The sequence below is a fragment of the Pan troglodytes genome, chromosome 9, assembly GCF_028858775.2.
Source record: "Pan troglodytes isolate AG18354 chromosome 9, NHGRI_mPanTro3-v2.0_pri, whole genome shotgun sequence".
Classification (NCBI taxonomy): domain Eukaryota; kingdom Metazoa; phylum Chordata; class Mammalia; order Primates; family Hominidae; genus Pan; species Pan troglodytes.
Window position 1 is genome coordinate 94990936 of NC_072407.2, and position 13395 is coordinate 95004330.

Genomic DNA, 13395 nt, shown 5'->3' on the forward strand with positions numbered 1-13395 from the left:
GGATCCCAAAGCCACCATGCATTTCTGAGAAATGTAGAACAAGGTGGACTACACAGGGGATTCAAAGACAGGTTTTCTTTGCAGCAGTTGAGCCTGGGGCTCCATGGAGGGCCAATCCCTGCTCTGCAGCTCTCTGCCAGCGAGGATCCTCCATAGCACATGCTTTCTTCCTGTGTGTGATGTCTCCTGGGATTGGCCTCCCGGGCGCAGTGATGCCCTTGCTACACCAATGCACTCACAGCAGCAGGCTGGTCTCTGTTTTCGCACCCCAAACCATGGCTGGGAGCATTCATGAGGGCCAGGTGTCACAAGCGATCCAGATATTCTAAGCAAATGGCCAAGCCCTGAGCACCTTGGAAGATAACCTTTACCTAAACCATGAGCATCATCCTAAAGGCCTATTTTAAGAATATGCTAGTGTTTAATATAGAGCAGCTTTTAAATCTTAAATGTAGACAAAGCTGAGAACTAGGAAATTTTTCATTTCTACCAGGCCTCTTTCTTTCCCCTGTGGAGCACTCATATAAATGTATTCAAGGAACATATATGTATTTGTGTGATTATTTGATTAATGGCCATCTACCCTACAGACTGTCAGCCACATGAGGGCAGAGATGATAACTCTGTTCACTCAGATGATCTCCTTGGCACTTAGTACACTGCTTACCATATAGTAGATGTTCAATAAATGCTAATGAGTTCCCGGAAATAATTCCTGTGGTGGTAATGACTAAGAAGGGTGCAGAGAATAAACAGACCCCTAAACCAGATATTGCTGGGAATTTTAAAAGGTAAAGACCCAAGGAGTAGAAACATTCTTAAATATAATTGTGGATATATGAAGGTGCGCCCATATTACTAATCACAAGATTTGTGAAATATAAGGCATGCATTTTCATGGCAGTTAAGGGGGAGGCACAGTGGTTAAAAATCAAACCACAACAGATTTATGAGTAGAGCAAAAGTCATGTCCACATTCCAGCTTTCTTGTGAAGCCCCCGGGCCGGCCAGGAGCAGGGTGTAGGGAACATATTCCCAGTTGCATGTTGAAAAGTGCTGCACTGTTCCTTCCCCACGCAGATTGTGGATGGCAAGCTGTGGTTCCAGCTGGACTGCGGCAGCGGCCCTGGAATCTTGGGCATCTCGGGCCGTGCTGTCAACGACGGGAGCTGGCACTCGGTCTTCCTGGAGCTCAACCGCAATTTCACGAGCCTGTCCCTGGATGACAGCTACGTGGAGCGGCGCCGGGCGCCCCTCTACTTCCAGACGCTGAGCACTGAGAGTAGCATCTACTTCGGCGCCCTGGTGCAAGCGGATAACATCCGCAGCCTGACTGACACGCGGGTCACGCAGGTGCTCAGCGGCTTCCAGGGCTGCCTGGACTCAGTGATACTGAATAACAATGAGCTGCCGCTGCAGAACAAGCGCAGCAGCTTCGCGGAGGTGGTGGGCCTGACGGAGCTGAAGCTGGGCTGCGTGCTCTATCCCGACGCCTGCGAGCGCAGCCCGTGCCAGCACGGGGGCAGCTGCACTGGCCTGCCATCCGGGGGTGAGTGTGGCTACGCAGTGGGCACTGGCCTGGGGGTTTGAGGGGAGAGTGAATGAACTGCAGGGGGATCCCTGCCCTCCCAACGCAAGGACTCTACTAGAAAGGAATATTCACACCCAAGATGCTCGCCAACCTTCTTAATCTGCTTTAGGGAAGTCTTAGCTCTTGACAATTACAGGAGTGTCCAGTTTTGCCAATCGTTTGCAGCTTCCCATAGGTGCAGTGCAGTGGCATAGGGGCCCAGAGAGGCCATCAACTCTGCCCACTCCCCTGTCCAACCCCTGGCCTTTCAAGCCAGAGGAGGTTGGGTGAATGGAACCCCCTTTTAAATATGCCCTCATGAGCCACCTGCATGTCACTGAAGAATGATAGTAGCACTCTGAGTTATGATGCCCACGCACATGAAACTGCTGACCAGACGTAAACATAAAACCTTACTAGAAGCTAAGACTTACAACCTTACTAGAAGCTAAAGCTTACTAGAAGCTGTCCCCCAGGAATAGGAGATCTTGGAACATACTTTTGCAATGTGTATATTAAAAATAAGTCTAGTTACAGCTTTACAAAGGAGTAGAAAGTCAAGAATAAGGAGAAGGGAATTTACATAAAATCTCAGGACAAATAAGCAGGCAATGAAGGTATGATCTTTACTCTAATATTTTTTTCCCACAAAGTACATCATGAAAGAGGAGAGTAGGCATAAAAAAAAAAAGCAAAAGATTTATAGAGAGTTTCTTTTGTTTGAGGGGAAAGCCAAGATTATTTAAGTCCTAGGAGTCTAGAGATAAAAGAATCCCTGACTTTACCAAGATGCAGTGTCTGTGTTAACGTAAACTAGGTCAGACATGCTCCCCGTTGAAGGCTTGCCACCTCGCAACAGCCCAACCACTGATTCCACTTCAGTCCCTTTGCAGAGTCGCTCAGCAGTCGTGTCATTAGCAAATTTAAACCTTCCTCACAAATCACTTAGAGATTCTGCTGTGCACATTACCATCTAATGTTCGTGAAATCCAACTCCAAATTTAGAGTCCATTTTATTATTAGAATGTTATAAACTGTCCATGAAATGATGCACTGTCGAAATACAGACACCAAAGTTGTTTAGACTTGCATATGTTACTACCACAATGAGGGCCAAGTACCCTGGGGGGGAAATTTCTGTCGTCTCGATTTAAGAAATCTATTTGCTGTTTTTACTGTCTCAGCAGTATATGTAAATAAAGGGTTGTTATGGTGCCATAATTCCCAAATGATGGGCAGTAACTATACTTCAGTGGTTCTATAAACCAGCCCATTATGACAAGTCATGGCTAGTTTTTCACCAGGCAAAACAATTCTGCTAGTGTGAGCCATCTACGATATATAAAAGGAGCATATAATTAAATTGGGTTGAAATAGAACACCACTCCATGTCAAATGCTGGGTACATAGCCACAAATTGTAACATACTTTTAATGATGGCAGGACGTTGTTTTTGCTGGCAGGGCTATGGGCTTCCACAATGGATTATCTTTAAAATAATAATAATAATCACTGTATGAGGGAAAGAGACTAGGGAATCTTGCTTTGCAGTGTGCATTTTAATTTTTAAAAAAATTTCATGAAATCCTTAAGCTAAGTATTCAGTGGAACTATGTTAATTAAATGGCTACGACCCACATGGGGAATAGCAATTTTCTCTATTCTTAAATCTCTTCATTTAACCATATTTCAGCACTGATGACCCACTTGCCATATACTTTTCATATAACCTAGAGAACTTGTCTTGCCCTCCCTAGGGCCCCAGCCTTGCCTATAGAGCACACTCTCCCATCTACCTCTTTGTCTTCCTGTTCCCTTCTTCCTTCTGTGATTGGGCATTGGATCAGGATTCTACAACAGGTATTCTTTCTTCCAAGGAGAAATAGCCTCTTATCAGTTCAAGTTTCTCTTTTGTCTGGGGGGACTTACGTTTTCCTAAAATGAAGATGGTATCTTTCCTCACCTTCATCTACACAGTTCCCTTCTCACAGGCCTACTACCTCTGTTCTCTGTTCTGTTGAGGGAGCCCTGCAGGAGCATCCCGCACCAAGGCTACTCCCAAGCGTAGCCAATGGGTTCTTATCTCAGTAGACACCCGGACATGTCCCAGATGGGGGAATTTGGGACTCTCATGCACAGCAGTGCTGGGCCCAAGGCTAGCAAACTCCTTGGCACTCACCAGGAGATCCAAGAAATCCAGGACTTCTGTTGCTTTCCTGGGGAGCCAAGGGCATGAGATTCCTCTTCTGTTGTGTGAGGGGGTATCTACCTCTTCCTGGCTATAGGGATGAAGCCTTGGCTTCTAAGAAAAGCAGAAAGAGAACCCATTTTCTTGTCCCTATTGTCTATACCAATAGTATATCAATACAGGAAGTTTTGCTAGAGCCTGTATCCTATCTGCAAATTCCTTAAATTCATGCCAAACGGGAGAGAAAAAAGGGAAGAAAAGAAAGAATCAAAATTTGGCCTTTACTTCATATCTGTGAAACTATGTAGCTAATTAAAAGGTTACTTAAAAGAAAAATCCTCTGAGCTGTGAGTGATAGTTTAAAAAGAACAATAAGACTGAGTCTTTAATGAAAGAATATTTATGCCTTCAAGAATTCCCTCTGGCTGCCAGGGAAGTCTAATCACAGGAAGAGACAGTGTTGTGCCCCCAGATCAAAGACTAGGCTGCGTGAAGTGTTCAAAGGGGAAATTTGGGCTAGAGGTAGTAGAAGGAGGAGCTTGAAATGAGACTGCTTGCACATGAGACTGATAACAAAACTTAATTGTTTGAACATTTTCTGTTGTTTGGACCCTCTGCTATGTGTTGCTCTAAAATTTCAGGACACATATTTTAGCATAAGCATCCCCTTGACCACTGAAGAATTCTGGAGTATTGGTCATTGGTTCTCCTGGCAGCAGACTCCACTCTCAAACCGAGGCTATCTTAGTACATTCAGAATTGTTAAAGCAGGCAACACACAACAAGAAGCATTTTTCTTTAAGGGATACAGGATTCTGCCCCAACCACCTCTAAGCCCAATCAAACCCTTGGTGTGAAAGTCAGGGAAGCCACAACTACTAGCTTGGAATGACACAGTCAGCAGGTTTGATCAGCATTATAACTCTTGCTGTCCCAGGAGCAGGCCATAGGAACCTCAGGGGAGTCAGATTCCAGAACACTGACTTGTAATGAGAGTATAAATATGACTCTATAAACCAACCACAGAGAGAAGGCTCTCTCTCGGTAAAGCCTTAAAATTATATGTATTTCATAAACATGAACTGGAAATAGCAACCACTGTGGAGAAGCCATGACTAGGTCCCACTGTGATCCCTGCATTTCCAGATGCAGTGGGCAGGGATCAGCCCAATGTCTGAATGTAATATGTCAACACCCACAGTCTGAATAAGGAGTCCTCAGTCCTCCACGCCTTATCATGCTTAGCTCAAGCCCATTAATGGAAAACACATTTGAAGCCAGGCAGTCACCATGCCATAAATAGTCATTCAGGCAGCATGGCATGAAACCAGAAGCCTAACTCCTGAGCTCCTGAGATGGAAACTTGGGGAGATTCTTAATGGTAAGAGCTACCGCTTGTTAGACTCTTACTATGTGCTTGGTACTGTGATAAGTGCTTACCTTGAAAGTGCTTATGCCCTGGGACATTTAATTCTCACCACAGTACTCTGAGGTCAATACTATTCTTCTCTCCCACCTACCCACCCTCATTTTACAGATAAAGAAATAGGCCAGAGAGGCTAAGTCGGTAGCCTAGTATCACATAGCTAGTAAAGTGGTGAAAGCACACTGGCTGGGTGCAGTGGCTCACACCTGTAATCCCAGAGATTTGGGAGGCCAGGAGTTCAAGGTTATAGTGAGCTATGACCATACCACTGCACTTCAGCCTGAATGACAGAGCAAGACCTTTTCTCTAAACAAAAAACAAAAATTAGTTTCCCAAAACAGTATGTAGTGGTATTGGTTTATATTTTTTCCTTGAAAATGCAATGGTTAAAAAGAAAACCAAAAAATATTTAAAAAGTGGGAAAGGTGGGATTTGACCCAGGTTTGTGGACCCCTTCCCCACCAGCCTGTACCCTTAACCCTTGCTACTCAAAGTGTTCCAGGGACCAACAGCATTGGCATCACTGGGAATGTTGGAAAGGCAGTATCTCAGATCCCACCCCAAATCCACTGAATCGGAATCTGTATTTTAACAAGATCCCTAGGTGATATAGTGATTTATCTCCCTGTCTCTGAACTGCCCTGAATCCTGGGGAAACTTTGACTCTTTTTTTCTTACATTGTATGTAGTGTTCTCAAACTCTGAGATGCATCAGCGTCACCTAAGGACCTTGTTAAAATGACACCTTGTTATAGAAGACCCATTTGATTGCTATTTACTTGCCTCCAGTATTTGCTGTCCACATCAGGAACTTTCTGCTATGTCACTGAATCATATTTGCACATTTCTGAACTTTCCTACCAAGAAAATTTATCAGTTGGAAGTTAAGGGGAAACAAACAAACAAACATACAGAATCTGAATTGGCAAGAGTGGAATTCAAGCATCTCTATTTTTAACAAGCCTCCAAGGAGTTTCTATGCACACCCATTGTTTAAGAACCACTGACATTTGGGAATCCTGAAAACTCTATATTTGAAGAAATGCAAGTCAGTGGATTCCAGGAAAGGTAAACAGACATAGGACATTCAGGAATTGAGAGTCGGATGCGCAGCCTGCACTTAAAAAAAAAAATTAGTATAAAGGTGGAGCTTTGTACCCCAGTCAGGAGATTTTGGTAACTCTGAGCTCCCCTTCAAAGATAAGGGTAATAATGTCTGCCACTCCCTCTAGGCAATTGTGAGTATTCCGCCTGTCAAGTTGGATGAAACAAGTTCTTGGATGTTGCAAATAGTTTGCATAAAACTGTTTTCAGTAGCACTTTGGGGCCACTTTGGATATGTTTTGCTGAATACTTTGTGTTCCTAACTTGTAAGAATCGAGATAAATTTAGTCCATCAAACTTTAATTAAGTACCTGCTTGGTGCTGAGCTCTGTGTTGAATTCTGGGTCCCATTGCTTTCTCTGTGACCAATGGATGCCACTGGTGTGGCCTCCCTCTCCTCACAGCTGGTTTAAGGGAACTGAACAGGGTTCCCCTACATGCTCCACCCACTGGCTTACTGAGCTTCGAGAAGGGAGATGTCAAACTCCCAATAAATATGCTGTGGACATAATTTGGCTGAGCTTTTCAGCTTATGGAAAAAAATTTTTCTGGATGACTGTCTTCTAAATACTGACTTACTCTTATATTTTTGGTACCTTGGAAAAAAACTTCATGGTAACAGCATTAATAATTATAGACACTAATAGAAAAGCTCAAACCCTAAAGTAGGTTATGTGCAGATACATACTAGAAGGTGAGAATTTACTGTGTGGATAATGTTAACACATTAAAGGTTTCCAGATCCTCAAAGAAAATATTAGAGGCTTGGCCCAATATACAATATATAAAATGTGAGCCAGCTTTCCTAGGGAAAAAGTCTCACCTTCAAATTTTTATTTTACAAGGTATAAAGGTTTTGAATGTACCCTGTTTGGTGAAAGAGAAAAATCGGAATGACTAAAAGTTGAAATGGCAAAGTAACTTCAACTGTAACAGAGCTCATCCTCACTCATAATTAGAATCTCACATGATAACCTATCCACCAGTTTTCTCATACTAATTGAGGCTCACATGGACTAGAGGTTTGGATGTTTCCCAGTCTTCAGCCTAAACATCAGAATAAAAAAACTCCCATGATTTCCAGTTGTTTGGTTTATGAGCAATATAGAGAGGAAGCTGATTTCAGGATCTATAGTAATTACAATAATTACAACAATAAAGCACCTAATGTTGTGTGCTGCATTGTGGTTTATGAATCCAGAAACCTTATTGTTCCCGATGAAGTGAGTATTAGTGAGTCTCATTTATCAGATAAAATAAGGACGTTCCTAGAGGTCAGGCCATGGTCACACCCAGGTAGTGGGTAACAGCCAGAATCTAAACTTGTACCCAGTGCCTCACCACCACATCACAGCCACTTCCCTGAGCCATGTAAGTTCTTGGAGTTTCTAAATGAAATCCATAACTCAGCAAGCAGAGTGGCTGATGCTGACTTCAGATCCCAGGTGCTACTTACACGTTTGTCATTATTTCCACCTTTGTGCAGCAGGCAGATCTTTCCTTATCAAGGCAGCCAAACCTGATCAGAATGATGTTTACCTACACTGGCAAGCAGGGTAGAGAGTTTAAGCCATAACCTGGATGAATCAGGTTGGAAAATGACTACTAAGTCAAAGGAGTAAGACAGGAATTATCTTGATTATTTGCCTACACAGCCCAAATTAATGCTATAATTGCTTATACCATTTCCATATTTGCATTTAATATGTTTTGCAATGCTCTTCTTTGAGCAAGGAAAGGAGGATTCATTTTAAGTTGGTCTGGGTGCAGATTTCAAAACCATCTGTATCTGCTATAACTAGAAGGATTGTAAACAGAAACACAGCTTTGAGGCAAGGCTTAAAAATACACTTCTCATTTTGCCAGGATTTGAGGGGAAAGAAGCTATGACTTTTCGGTACATGTATCTCCACACTAGTAAGACCATTTCCTTTCTAAAATCTGAGAACTGGCATGAAGTGCATCTGCCACTCATTGACTGTGTAACCTCGTGAAACCCATCTTATTGACGCTTCAGTTTTCTCATTTGTAAAATAACTATAATAACAATACTTATGGCATAGGGTTGTTGTAAGAATTAAATGAGACAGAATACACAGAAAGTTCTTAGAATTTTTCACATCACATAAGCTATTGTTCTTGCTAATTATTTCCTTATTTGATATTCTCCCCTCTGAACAAGAAAAAAAAAATCAACTTTTTAAGAATACGTTGAGATTAACCATTGATATTTTTCTTTCACATTTACAAAAGTGGTAAATATTATTTGTGATCAAAAAATGCCTAGATATCTCTTAGAATTTTGTTCACTTTGTGTTTTATAGCAACATATGATAATGCTTGGGAAGAGTAGAAACTTTTTATTCTATTATCTTTATTATTTAATGATGATTGGATTCCCAGAAGGAGTTTCTAAAATTGTCCATCTCACTGTATCTTATCTGCTTCCCAGAGACTGATGGGAAGTAACAACAAGCTCTTCTTTCTTATCCCTAGAAACTAATGAGCTTGGGCTCAGTGACAAGTTCTAATACAGTCTTGTAGAAAGATATGAGAATCAGAAAGCCTAGAGTCAAGTTTAAACTCAATCTCTTACTAATGTATGTTGAGACGGAGTTTCGCTCTTGTTGCCTAGGCTGAAGTGCAATGGCGTGATCTCGGCTCACCACAACCTCCGCCTCCTGGATTCAAGCGATTCTCCTGCCTCAGCCTCCCAAGTAGCTGGAATTATAGGCATGCGCCACCATGCCCAGCTAATTTTGTATTTTTAGTAGAGACGGGGTTTCACCATATTGGTCAGGCTGGTCTCAAACCCCCGAACTCAGGTGATCCGCCCACCTTGGCCTCCTGAAATGCTGGCATTACAGGCATGAGCCACCACACCCGGCCTAGTATATGCTCTTGAACAAACAGCTTAACCTCTCCAGCAGCCCCAGGAGTTGAGATGTTAATGAGACCTCTTCTTTTTCCTTCATAGGATCACTGTGATCCTTCATAGAATGAAAGTGATTTAAAAACACTAAAGCATTAGATTACTTAGTATCATTATGGCTACTAATGAATGATAATAATCATTATTGATATTTTTGAAAGTATTAATAATAGGGCTCATACCAGGATAATGAGATTATAAATAATATTTTGTGAGAACAGGTTAATTTTCATAAACAAGCCTTTTCACAGAGGCTGAACAATAGATATCACTCTTCTTTCACTAAAAAAAAAATCTGACCACTTTTAAAAAATTCCAATTGCTTTTCCCTCTCATTATGTTAACATAAAACTCCTCCGAATTTAAAGTTCTAAAAGCAAGACTTCTTCCAAAAGGCTCTGCCTCCTATGCCCCAAGGGTTTGCAATCATAAGATCCTAGACAGTTTGCTGCTCTTTCTGATAAACAGAATGGGTAATGAAGTGTGGTTGTTAGAAATACAGTTCAGGACTGCAGGAGCCAGACTGCCTGGGTTCAAATCCACACCAACTTCGTGACCATGACAAAGCAATCAGCTTCTCTGTACCTCAGTTGCCTCTTCTATAGCGTGCTTCTAAATGGAGTTTTTCTGTCTTTGTATCCCCAGTGCTTGCCATAGTCCCTATTCCAGGGGTGTGCTGGTAAACCAGTTCTCTAAAAATAAAAGCCCTGATTTGTAGCATTTGCTGATGACTGCGGTGTAAGTACTTCCACCATGGCTGATGTCAGGCTACCCGTGGTTTAACAACTGACCTGCCAAATTCCTGAATATTTAACAGTTACCTCTTGGGACCCTGTATGAGTTGGCACCAGCCACACCACCATCTATGACTTAGGCACTCAGTCGATGTGGATATGTTAATCAGCCAAGCTAGCTGCTGCATCAAGTAGTGCTAGATACTCCACAAAAGATGATGAAAACGACAAAATTCAGAAGGAACTGTGTATAAGTAAAATTGTGCTCTAGAGGTAGTGTCTTATTTTAAATTCTGATTTTCCAAGGCACAGAGACATCAAATTGCTTCTCTGCCATCAGATCAAAAATCAGTCCCATGACCTGAGTTAGAATCCAGTTTCCATGGTAGTGATTTAAATGTCCCTCAGATCTGGACCGCCCCTCCTTGACCCTCCCCTGCCCCCAGGTGCTTCTGATATAGTTTTATTTAAGAAACTATCAGAGGCTTGCCAAAGAGGAGCTGGAGAGGGAGTTTTCGCCAAGTTTACCTACCTTGCCTTGGACTCCCCCCATTCCTGACTTCCCTCCCCATCATTGATGTGCTTTTCAGAGTCCTGTACTGTGGTTGTCTAAGATTATATTCTAAAAAAGAAACTAATTCCTCCTCCCAAGTTACTGTTTGTCTAAAGACATGCCATCATAGCCAACAACTAGCCAGGTGACACAAAGAAGCATTTTTCCCAATCCCAGCTGCCTTCAACAATTTTCAATTCTATTAAAGTGAGCAATTTCCCAAAATGAAAAAAATAACCCCAAGTCAACATAACTTCAAGCAAGCATACCTCAGACTTCTGCCTCTACCCAGAGACCTCAGGCTGGCCTTCTGTAGACATAGCTGGCATCAACAATGGCCTTTCCTTAGGAGCTCCTTGGTCTTTCCTTGGCTTTGCGTTTAAGGGCATTCTTTTTCTAATATGTATGTGTCACTCTCTGAGCCTCAGTCTCTTTCCCTCTGTGTTTCTTGCTGCCAGGAAGGCTGGGGCTGCATAGTCTCCTCCACTTGGAAATATATAGATTTCTCTCTTGGCTCCTGCATCTGTCTCTTGAAGATAAGATTTTCTCTCTGTGAACTTATGAACACACAATCATTCTTCCTTCTGTACATGGGAGTTATCTGTAATGGGGATTCAGCAAAACATCCATGAGAGCATATGTTCATTTCAAACTATTCATTTTTAACTATCTTGTATCTGTAGAGATCAAGCTTTATAATCCCAACATCAGTCACTGACAAATTTGGAAGAGGAGAAACCCAAGAGTCCTTCAAGTAAGAGTGAGAATGGTTCCTTGCAGTAGTTACAAAAGGTCTTAGATATGGGGAAAGCCTTTTTTGGCCACTTCAGGGTAAGGGTGGCAGCTTGCTGTTACAACCCCACTGCTATGGAAGTAAAGTTATTTTTAAATGAGTCATAAGCCCATAGAAGTGAGGAGAATGGGGAAGTAGACAACACCAACACAGGTTTGGAGGTGGAAGGCAGAGAGACAGGTGATAAGGAAGAGAGAGAGAAAAGAAGCTCTTAGAGACCTAAATTCCAGCTGGTAGAAGAGACCGAACTCCCAAAAACTCGGGGGACTGAATCCCCAAAAACTCAGGAACTGGAGGCACCAGTCACTTCTGAAAGGGGAGAGATGGGGAAAAGAGCTTAAAATAAGAATTGCTCAAAACGGTTTAGAGGCAGTCAGGATTCAATCTGGATTCCCACCTTCCCTCTGCACAACCAGGCAATTGTTCCCCCAATGCTGTGGCAAGGCCTGCAGGTGATGTTGAAATGCAGGGTCTCAGGACTGGAGCATGCCAGACACTGTGCTGTACAGGGGTTAAAGTAAATATGATGTGCTTATTGGATGCTGAAACTCACAACCACCCCTCCTCTGCCACCACCCAACCTCCCAGTATTAGAAACCAGGCCTTTACCTTCCCTCTGAACAGACGATAAGATGAGCTGTTGCTAGGGAAACTGACCATGCCAAAGCTACTGACTCAGTTTTACAGTTGCTGAGCCCCATTAATGTGCTCAGAGCTTCTCATCAGATTTCTAGTTTTCTATTGCTATACTCTTCAATGTGAACTAATAAGTAATGGTTACAAGTAAAGAAATCATCTCATTTGGAAGATAGAAAATGTATTAGAGTTCTTCAGAGAAGCAGAACCAATAGGAGATATATGCAGCTGCTCCTCAACTTATGATGGGGTTACATCTCAATAAACTCATCATAAGTTGGAAATACCTTAAGTAAAAAATGCATCTAATACACCTAACCTACCAAACATTATAGCTTAGCCTAGCCTACCTGAAACACATTTCTACTGAATATATATTGCTTTCACACCTTCATAAAGTCAAAAAATCATAAGTTGAACAATCATAAGGCAGAGACCATTTGTGTATATACATGAGCATGTGCACATACATATATGTGGAGAGAGACTGATTTCAAAGAATTGGCTTATGACTGAGCAGGCTGGCTGGTTGAAAATTCATGTAAGAGTTGATTTTGCAGTCTTGAATTCAAAATCTGCAGAGTAAGCCAGCAGGCTGGAAATTCGGGTAAAATTTATTCTATGTTACAGTCTTGAGGCAGGATTCTTTCTTCATAAGGCCTTGAACTGAATAATGAGGCCCACCCATATTATGGAGAGTAATATGTTTCATTTAAAGGTAACTGATTATACATTTTATCGTACCCAAGTGAGACTCACAGCTAAAAATAGAAATAAATAAATAAATTTATAACATCCACAAATACCCAAATACCTTCACTGCAACATCTAGACTAGTGTTTGACCCAACATCTGGCTACCAATAGGCTACCCAAGTTGACACATAAAGTTAAATATCACAGAGACCAAAACAAAGAAACAGAGAAAAGCAACTTGGAAAAAACTGCAGGGAGAAAACTTCATAAAAGTATTATTAATATCCTCAGACAGATAAGAGAAGATACTATAACCACAACACAGGAGCAGGATGTTATGTGTTAAAAAAACAAAAAACAAAAAACTCCACACAAAAAAAGTTCTTGGAAAATGACAAATTAATGAAATCTCAATAAAAGTGAAGGAGATAAGAAACTGTCATAAAAAGTAAAGCAAAACCTCACAGAGATGTAACATAAGAGAGAAAAAATAAAGTTAGAGGAAGGTCCAGGAGATCTGAGATCCAAAAAATAGAAGTTCCATAAAAATAGAATAGAGAAAACAAAGGAAAATAAATTACCAAAGAAATAATAAAAGAAATTTTCCTAAAGTGAAAACACAAAAATTTCCAGATTGCAAGAGCCCACTGAGTATCCAGTATTGGCTGAAAATAAACCCATATAAAGTACATCACTGCAAAATCTCAGAAAATTGGAGGCAAAAAGATCCTCCAAGATGTTAAAGAGAGGGAGAAAAAAAAACA

General features: G+C 41.6%; 1 protein-coding gene across 6 annotated transcripts in view; it reads left to right on the forward strand.

Annotated features, from left to right (window-relative positions):
• FAT3 (FAT atypical cadherin 3) overlaps positions 1–13395 on the forward strand; it is a 677141-nt gene that overhangs the window by 646336 nt on the left and 17410 nt on the right. For all 6 annotated transcript variants that reach the window (XM_016921780.4, XM_009423966.5, XM_054662602.2 and 3 more), the window contains one exon: positions 1081–1549. In XM_016921780.4, the coding sequence (XP_016777269.4) occupies positions 1081–1549 (469 nt within the window). The remainder of the gene's footprint in view (positions 1–1080; positions 1550–13395) is intronic.